The sequence below is a fragment of the Herpailurus yagouaroundi genome, unplaced genomic scaffold, assembly GCF_014898765.1.
Source record: "Herpailurus yagouaroundi ecotype Mexico unplaced genomic scaffold, PumYag 139, whole genome shotgun sequence".
In the NCBI taxonomy this organism is placed as follows: Eukaryota; Metazoa; Chordata; class Mammalia; order Carnivora; family Felidae; genus Herpailurus; species Herpailurus yagouaroundi.
The window spans coordinates 2,261,150-2,270,833 of NW_024412394.1; the positions used below are offsets into that span (position 1 = coordinate 2,261,150).

General features: G+C 53.0%; 1 protein-coding gene across 3 annotated transcripts in view; it reads left to right on the forward strand.

The window, feature by feature from the left end:
- DEF6 (DEF6 guanine nucleotide exchange factor) overlaps positions 1-8,614 on the forward strand; it is a 19,047-nt gene extending 10,433 nt beyond the window's left edge. For all 3 annotated transcript variants that reach the window (XM_040473284.1, XM_040473283.1, XM_040473281.1), the window contains 9 exons: positions 448-633; positions 2,216-2,452; positions 2,542-2,688; positions 4,655-4,763; positions 4,949-5,247; positions 6,298-6,464; positions 6,578-6,776; positions 7,734-7,824; positions 8,016-8,614. In XM_040473284.1, coding sequence (XP_040329218.1) covers positions 448-633; positions 2,216-2,452; positions 2,542-2,688; positions 4,655-4,763; positions 4,949-5,247; positions 6,298-6,464; positions 6,578-6,776; positions 7,734-7,824; positions 8,016-8,239 — 1,659 coding nt within the window. In that variant the 3' untranslated portion in view covers positions 8,240-8,614. The remainder of the gene's footprint in view (positions 1-447; positions 634-2,215; positions 2,453-2,541; positions 2,689-4,654; positions 4,764-4,948; positions 5,248-6,297; positions 6,465-6,577; positions 6,777-7,733; positions 7,825-8,015) is intronic.
- Positions 8,615-9,684: the final 1,070 nt, after the last annotated feature.

Genomic DNA, 9,684 nt, shown 5'->3' on the forward strand with positions numbered 1-9,684 from the left:
TGCTTCCCTTAACTCACCCTCAATCTCCCTCACCTCAGCCTCCACACTTCCACCCCATTCCTACCTAGGCTCACCGCCCATTTCCAGCTGTAACCTTTACAGAAGGCTCTCCAGCCTCCCCAGTGCTGTGCCCCCTGCTCCTCCCAGCTGTCACTCTCTTCTCTTCTTGATTGTCCATCCTCCCTTGGCCTCCGCTTCTTTTTCCCCTGGGCTGAGGGGCTAGTGTTTCTCTGTTGGGAGGGGACTTGGGTGGGTGTGGATTGGTGTGGGAGGTGTGGAATCAGCTAGTTACCTGGTAAGCAGCTCAGGGATTCCTCAAGTTAGAGCCCCAACTTGGCAGGGTAGGGAGCAGGGGAGTAGGTGACCCCAAGAAAGCAGCTGCAGGCTTGTTTGGTGGTAGAGCAAGGATGGGGCGGCCTTTGGGCTGACATGCAGGCCTGGTGGCAGGTGGAGGAGGGGGCTTTCGTTAAGGAGCACTTTGATGAGCTGTGTTGGACCCTGACGGCCAAGAAGAACTATCGGGTGGACAGCAACGGGAACAGCATGCTCTCCAATGAGGATGCCTTCCGCCTCTGGTGCCTCTTCAACTTCCTGTCTGAGGACAAGTACCCTCTGATCATGGTTCCTGATGAGGTGAGGGTAATGGCAGCCCCAGAATCACTGGGGCCAGGCCTCAGCAAAACCATGAATCATCTCTGCAACTTTCCCACAACCCCCTTCTTCTTGGTCTTCCCATGCTGGTGCCTCTCTGCCCCCAGCTGTCCCCAGATGCTAGAATTGCCCGGACCAGAATAATTGTGCCGTCCCCCAGGGAGAACCAAAACTACACTTACTTCAAGCCTCTGTTAACCCTCAAAGTAGGAAAATGACCTGTAGATTCTATTTACACAGAGCTGTAAATGCCTGATACCTTACTGGGCTTTTAAAAATGAAAACCATTTAAGATCAAATGGCAGGATTTAAGGCACTGTAGCAGTCTGAGAAGGGTACTATATGAGAGGAAGGGAGACTTTCCTGGGATAGCTGTCCAATTACCCCAGGGGGGTGGGGCAACCAAATCTGGCTCTGGCTCTAGATTTTTCCCTTCCTGTCTTCTGTAATTTGGGGAGAGCCAGGGCCAACCCAAATCAGGGCTCCAGAGAGGATATGCTGGGAGTAGAGGCTCTACGGCCTCAACTCAGGTGCCCCCCCAAACCACTTCCCACCTCTCTCCCCCATCTTTTCAGCCTTCTCCTGACCTTTTGGTGACTATGAATATGCCAGGGTCAATTTAGGTCTTAAGGTGTAGAGGGGAGGAATCCTCCGTGTTTACAAGTCCTGGCACATCCAACTGCACTCAGATTTGTCTTCTTGCTTCTGTTTGTGGGAAGGGTGAGGGAAATATCTAATCCCTGAACTGGTACACCCCCCCCACACACACACACACACTCCCAGCTGAGACCCAGGAGCCTCCAGAGCAAGAGAGTTTCCCAAGAAGCTGCTGGGGCAGGAAAGGGACATGTGTCTCTCTACACCTGGTTCAGCACCCCTGTCAGACTCCCGTCAGGGCAAGGTGGCCCCTCATTGGCCAGAAGGCTGCTTGCTGCTGCGATCAACATGTATGAACAAACTGCAGCAGGATGTACCCCAACCACTACTTCCTGTTCCTCTGTAGCAGGTTTCCTGTCCCTGCCCTGCTTACCACCACCCCCAATCCCCTTAACCTCCCATAAGGGAAGGATCCTCTGGGTTGGAGCTTGGGCTTGGAATAAGGACTCAGATGGGATTCAGGAGCTCTGAATCGAGTTCTTGCTGCCACCAACTTGCTGTATGATTTAGCACAAGCCACTTCCCCCTTTGGGCCTCAGTGTTGTCATCAGCAAAGTAAGGGTATTGGATGACAGGGCCCTTGCACCCCCTCTGACATGTTCTATGATTTGCTGCCTCTGCCTGGCCCCTAGCCCTCGGCCTTCACCCTGCCTTTAATTTAAAGCATGAAGGAGTGGGACGTGGGACTGGAGGTTGGGGAGGGGAAGGGGATGCCTGAATTGAGGTTGGGGCTCCAGGATCCCCTCCCAAATCTACCCTGGTTTCCACCAACATTTAGTCCTCTGGTCCCCCACTCCCTGTACCTGGTCACCCCTGTCTAGGCTCTGGGGAGCGAGAGGGGGCACCCTCTGGTATTGTCGCAGGCAACACTGCCTGCTGCAGCCACCAGGTTTTCCTTCTCCTCCAGGTGGAATACCTGCTGAAGAAGGTGCTCAGCAGCATGAGCTTGGAGGTGGGCTTGGGTGAGCTGGAAGAGCTGCTGGCCCAGGAAGCCCAGGCAGCCCAGACCAGCGGAGGGCTCAGCGTCTGGCAGTTCCTGGAGCTCTTCAACTCGGGGCGCTGCCTTCGAGGTGTAGGGCGGGACACTCTCAGCATGGCCATCCATGAAGTCTATCAGGAACTCATCCAAGATGTCCTGAAGCAGGTCAGGCCAAGCTGGGAACTGGAGGAGGAACCCCAACTGGGGTGGATGGGGCGTGCCGGTGAGGCCTCTGACTCTGCTCTGGCTGGCAGGGCTACCTGTGGAAGCGAGGGCACCTGAGGAGGAACTGGACAGAACGCTGGTTCCAGCTGCAGCCCAGCTGCCTCTGCTATTTTGGGAGTGAAGAGTGCAAGGAGAAAAGGGGTACCATCCCACTGGACGCACAGTGCTGCGTGGAGGTGAGGGAGACGGTGAAGGGGTAGAACACAGGTGTGAATTTTGCTAATGGTTTCAGAAGAGATGGCTTATGCCTCACACAACACAGCAAAATGTTCTAGGAATCCTCTTGAAAAGTTTTTCTCCTTCACCCAAATTCCATTCCCTTTGACAACTCTATACCTCCCTCATCTTTCTCCACATCCCTCTCCTTTCCCTCCCTTGGCTCTGTCTCGTTATTATTTTAGTGGCTTAAAACAATTCTTTAAATTGTGGTAAAAAGGGGGGGGAGGGGCATCTGGGTGGGTCAGTCGGTTGAATGTCTGATTCTTGATTTCCGCTTAGGTCATGATCTCGTGGTTTGTGGGTTTAAGCCCCCAGTCGGGCTCTGTGATGACAGTTCAGAGCCTGGGGCCTGCTTCGGATTCCATGTCTCCCTCTCTCTCCGCCCCTCTCCGATTCATGTTTTCTCTCTCTCTCTCTTTGTCTCACTCTTTCTCAGAAGTAAACATTAAACTTTTTTTTAGTTGTAGTAAAAACTACACATCTATCATGAAATTTGCCATTTAAGTGTACAGTTCATAGCATTAAGTACATCCACAATGTTGTGTCATCATTACCACTATTTCCAAAGCTTTTTCATCATCCCAAACAGAAACTCTCTACCCATTAAAAAAGAACTCATCCCTTCCCCCACCCCCTGCTAACCTCTTTTCTACTTTCTGTCTCCATAAATTTGCCTGTTCTAGGTACCTGGAGTAGAATGGAATCATATAATATTTGTCCCTTTGTGACTGGCTTCTTTTACTCAGCATAATGTTCCAAGGTTCATCCATGCTGTGGTGTGGATCAGAACTTCACTCCTTTTTATGGCTGAATAATGTTCCATTGGGTAGACAGACATTTTGTTTACCTACTCATTCATTAATGGACAACGGGTTGTTTCCGTCTTTTTGCTATTGTGAATAATGCTGGTTTGGACATCCATACAGAAGTTTCTGGGTAGGCATATGTTTTCACTTCTCCGGGTACACACTGAGGAGTAGAATTGCGAGATCATATGGAAATGCTGTTTAACTTTTTAAGGAATAGCCAAATTGTTTTCCATAGCAGCCATACCACCTTACATTTTCACCAGCAGTGTATGTGGGTTCCACTGTCTACATCCTCATCAACATTTGTTGTTTTACATTTTTAAAAATCATCCTAGGCTCTGCCCATTTTTTGTCACGTAAGAAAACAGGTGTCACTGAGGACAGAGCATAGAGCTGGGCAGAAAACTGAGCCCCACCACTAACAGGCAGTGTGAATTGGGCATGCTCCACGACCTGTGAGAGCCTCAGTTTCTTTTTCTGTAAAGTGGAGCCAATAATGCCTGCCTGGCAAGGTTGTTTGGGAGGTGTGAAAAAAATGATGCATATATAGCACTACTACGGCCTCTAGAGCATAAGAAGTTCAATATGTGGCAGCTGTTATTTTTTCCGCTAGAATATGACTTAGGGGAGGCAGGGATTTCGGTCTGTTAGGCACACCTCCACCTCGGTATCCTAAATGCCTAGAACAATGAGCCACCTGCAGTAGACACTCCAAAATATCTGTGGAATGAATGAGTGGAGAACTTTCTCAATAGGCAGGGCTATGTGAAAATGAATGATTTGGATGGTGAGGACCGTGTCACAGGAGGTGTTCAAGAATGATCTGCATAAGCACTCAGTAATGGGCTACATGCTAGGCCCCATGGAGAGATACCAAGATGAAAACGGCCCCGCCCTACCTCCAAAGAGCAGGGACTACAAAAGTTATGGGGACACAGTACGCCCATAACTAACCCCCATGCCAAGCCATCCAGGCTCCTGGCAGAGTAGGAGCGGTGCCCAGAGTGGATGGTCAGCGAGGACCTGTAGGGGACGGAACTGGAGCGTCTCTGCGGCCGGTGTGGCCCTGACCCCAGTGAAGCCAGCGTATCTGGGGCCACTTGCCCTCTCCCAGGTGCTGCCCGACCGAGAGGGGAAGCGCTGCATGTTCTGTGTGAAGACAGCCTCCCGAACGTACGAGATGAGCGCCTCAGACACACGCCAGCGCCAGGAATGGACAGCTGGTGAGTGCTCGCCGCCGGCTGGCTTGGGTCGCCTCCTTAGTGAAAAGGGGGTGGTAACACTGTCCAGCGGGAGGCCGGAGACTGACTCGAGCAACTCCTAAGGCCCCTTTCCGGAGGTGGACCACCTCGAGGACCCCGCTGCCCCCGGCTAGCCTTCTGCTGACCCCCTCCCTCTCCCGCCGCAGCCATCCAGACCGCGATCCGGCTGCAGGCGGAGGGGAAGACGTCGTTGCACAAGGACCTGAAGCAGAAGCGGCGCGAGCAGCGGGAGCAGCGGGAGCGGCGCCGGGCAGCCAAGGAGGAGGAGCTGCTGCGGCTGCAGCAGCTGCAGGAGGAGAAGGAACGGAAGCTGCAGGAGCTGGAGTTGCTGCAGGAGGCGCAGCGGCAAGCCGAGCGCCTGTTGCAGGAGGAGGAGGAGCGACGCCGCAGCCAGCACCGCGAGCTGCAGCAGACCCTCGAGGGCCAATTGCGCGAGGCGGAGCAGGTGGGGACCGCACCCGGCGGGGGACAGCGGGCAGAGAGATGCTGGGAGACCCGGCTAGAGAGCTGAAGGCCGGGGGCGGGGCCTGGGCCGGGGGCGGAGCCCACGGGCTGGGGAAGGAGGTGCGTGGAGGCGGGGCTTGGAATGAGGGCCTTGGAACAGAGCCTGTGCACCTGAATGAAACAAGCGTATGGGACAGGGCCAATGCCAGGGGCGGGATAAGGGGTGGGAGTGCAGGAGGAACCTATCCAAGTGATGGCTGGAGATGGAAGACGGGGTGGGGCTGGAGCTGAGTGCTACAGGTGTAGAATTCGGACGCCTGGGCTGGAGGCGGGGCTTGGACAGCGGAGCCACTAAAGACGGCGGTTGGGGATGAGTTTGGACCAACGCTGGACTAGATTGGACTACATTTGATCTAAGTTTACAGTGGAACCAGTTCGGGGAACGCAGGATGGGAGGAAGGAGGGACGAATGTGGAGGCGGATAGGCATGTAGGTGAATTAGATATAGGATTTAAGAGATCTAGAACTGGAGTTACAGACACCTGGATTCAATCCCAGCTCTGCCCCTTAGGAGCCTCGTGATCTCAGGCAAGTTAGGCTCTCTGTGCCTCATTTACTTATCAGTGACATGTTGGTGCTAACAGAACTGTGCTCTTAGAGGTATGGTGAGGATCAAGTGAAGGAACACCTTTAGTTGTTACAACAATTATTATAATTATAGTCACTCCCTGCCTAGTACTAGCCTTAATTATAGTTATAATGCCTAATATTAATAGGACATAATACTGATTATTAAGGCTGGTGCTAGGCAGGGGGTGACGAGCCCCTTTCCCCCATGTAGCCTCTGTTCACTGACCATTATCTGACCTAGTCAGGCTCCCGGAAAGGGTTCCGATCAGGAAACCCCAACATGAAGGAGCCCCCCCAGACCCTCACCGGGAGACAGCTAGTTGGGCCAGCCTAGCGGAGCCCTGGGGAAAGGGCAGCCTACCGGCGGCCTTCCCTGCCCCACGCCGTGCCCCCATGGACGCGGCTCTGTGTCCCCGCGCAGGCCCGGGCCTCCATGCAAGCTGAGATGGAACTGAAGAAGGAGGAGGCTGCCCGGCAGCGGCAGCGCATCCAAGAGCTGGAGGAGATGCAGCAGAGGCTTCAGGAGGCCCTGCAACTGGAGGTGAAAGCGCGGCGGGATGAGGAGGCTGTGCGCCTAGCCCAGACCAGGTAGGACTGAGCGGGACCCCTCCTGGTTCCCCTCCCTGACTCCCCAGCGTCCCGCTGGCGGGGCACCCGCGAGGTGCCTCGGCCGTGGAGACGACACAGTGTGCGCCCGGCAGACTGCTGGAGGAGGAGGAGGAGAAGCTGAAGCAGCTGCTGCAGCTGAAAGAGGAGCAGGAGCGCTACATCGAGCGGGCGCAGCAGGAGAAGCAAGAGCTGCAGCAGGAGATGGCGCTGCAGAGCCGCTCCCTGCAGCGAGCCCAGCAGCAGCTGGAGGAGGTGCGGCAGAACCGGCAGAGGGCCGACGAGGACGTGGAGGTGAGGCCCGCGGTGGCAGAGGGTGGAGGCCGGCGGGGTGAGCGCCTGAACCCGCAGGATCCGGAGCCTTCCCTGAAACCCCGAAAACCCTGAAACCCTTCCTGGCTGTGTGGCCTCAGGCCGGTTGCCTGACCTTTCTGAGTTTCAAGTCCTTCACCTGGGGAAGGGGACCGGTAACAGCATTGTTATGAAGACCAAAGGAGATGATACGTGGTATTTAGCATGTAGCAAGTGCGGAGGGAACATTAGCTGCTATTTGCTTCATGGTTATTGATCTGCGCAAAATGTTCTCATGCTCTTCCAAGCCCCTCCCTTGCTGTCCCTATACCTTGGCTCTAATCTCCATGGAAGAGGGGTTGATGTCATCGTCGTCGTTGTTGTTCTTTTACAATTTTTGATGTTCTTATTAATGTCATTTTATTCGCTTTGTTGGTCGACATGGTCATAGTAAAAAATTTGAACACAGAAATATGTACCATGGAAAGGGAAAGTTCCTCCGTGGTTCCCTCACCCTACAACCACTGCTAATGGCTGGGTGAGCAGTGGAGCAGAGCTTTTGCATTAGGTCCTGCAGAGGTGGTGTGGTGCGGTGGTCAACGTCGGTCCCTGGGCAAGTCACTTAACCTCTTTTCCCTTCCTTGTTGTTCGCCTCTGCTCTGGAGGTTAACTAAAATAATAAATATGCTTTGCATATCTTAGCTGCTTAATGAATGGAAACCATAATTATGATTATTTTTGACCCTTTGGGGACCCACGAGACCCCTGAAACTGGAAGCTAACTCTGTTCACATATCTCACTCTTTATGAACCTGCGTGAGTTTTTCTGGGGAGGTGATCAATAATAGCCTTTGTCAGATTCTAAGGGGCCTGCAAACCTGAAAAGGTCAAGGCACCCTGTTTAGGATGGTCTGTTTAATGGGTCTCTGACCCACTCCCCATTGGCCCTGTCCCCCACAGGCTGCCCAGAAGAAGCTGCGCCAGGCCAGCACCAATGTGAAACACTGGAATGTTCAGATGAACCGACTCATGCATCCAATTGAGCCCGGAGGTGAGAAGGGGTAGACCCTGAAGCTTTCTCTGGAGTGGGGAGAGGGAAAGGAAGGAGAAAGGGATACAGAGTCTGCAGGGGATCAAAGGTCAGGAGGTTCTCCTTTACCCCAGGGACTGAGGCAAGGCCCTTCAACCTGTCCCCTTTGCACGCACCTTTCTCCTTACTCACGGCTGCCTTTTCTCTGCCAGACAAGCGTCCCACCACCAGCAGCTCCTTCACAGGCTTCCAGCCCCTTCCACTTGCCCGCCGTGACTCCTCCTTAAAGCGCCTGACCCGCTGGGGATCCCAGGGCAACAGGACCCCCTCACCCAGCAGCAGTGAGCAGCTGAAGTCCCTCAACGGTGGGGATGAGGCTCCCATCTCGGCTTCCACCCCCCAGGAAGATAAACTGGACCCATCGCCAGAAAATTAGCCTCTGCTATCCCCTTCCCCACCCCCCGACCTCATACCCACCAGAACCTGGCCACAGCTGGCCTGTGGGTGATGCCAACCCCTGCAGAAGAGGGAGCTGAGGACCTGGTGCCAGGAGCCCAGGCCTTCTAACCATGAAACAGTCTAGAACGGAGCCTTGTTTATTTTGGGCACCAGCCCCAGACCCCTGACCACTGAGGCTGTCTGGGATGTTGATCCTTGAGAACTTGATCCTGTGCCTTAACCCCAAGGACCCTATGCCCTGGGCTGGAAAAGAGACCAAACAAGCAAGCAAGCCAGCGGCATGTGCCCTCAGACTGCCACCAAGCTGTAGAGGCACATTTCTAAATAAAAACTGCCCTTGGAGTGAATCCTTGATCAGGTCTGCTGTCCATCTCTCCTGCCACGTCCTCTCTTCCTTCCTCAAGTCCAGTTATAAGTCTCAGGAGTGAGTGGAGTGCAGTGGCTAGGAAAGTACATTCTGCCACTTACCAACTGGGTGACTTTGGTCAAGTTTGTTCACCTCACAGTGTTTCAGTTCCTGTGTTGGTAAAACAGGAATAATAATAAGATGTAACTTATAGGGTTGTTGTGAGGATCAAGTGCTTGGCACATGAGCAAGGACTATTATTAGTATCACCCAAAAGTGTTTACTGAGCATCTATTCTATGCCCCACAACTTCCCTGTTATTTAATTCTCATGGCAACCCTGAGAGGTGGATGTTATTATTCGCATTTTACAGGTGGGGAAATTGAGGCTCAGAGAGGTCAGACAACTTGCCCAAAGCCTTCCAAACTTGCTTCTTTTCCCATATTATTTGACTCACTGGCCTTGTCACCCAAGGCAGAGATATGGGAATCTAAGATGCTCCTTTCCTCTCATCCCCCTCGTGCAAAACCATCATGAAATGTGGTAGGTTCTGCTTTACTCTCTCATAGCTTTCAGTCCCTGTCTATGGCCACTGTGGCTGCTGCTGTGGTTAACCTAAGGCCTTTGTATTCTCCTGCCTGCTCACCTTTGACTCCTTTTTCATCTTGCCCCATATCTAATCAGTCAAGTCAAATTCACATTCCCTTATGTGGCACATGAGGCCCAGGAAAGCCTCCTATGCCTCTGCTTTACAGATCTGCTAACAGTTCTCTCATTTTCTTCCCCTGGGTCTGCACGCTGGCTGCCCTTCCCACCTTACTTCACATAACAGCCTTCATAACTAGATGCATGAGTTCCTTCAGGGCATGGACGTATCTTCTTCAACTTACGTCCCCAGTGCCTAGTACAGTGCTTGGCTCTTAGCAAACATGCAACAGTGTTTGTTGAATAATTAAATTCTAAAATGAATGGGTGTCACACAGCTTAAAAGTGATAAAGTAGCTAAGATTCAAACTCAAGCCCATTCATTTATTCAATGAATTATTCATTAAGCTCCTATATCATGCTAGGTGCTG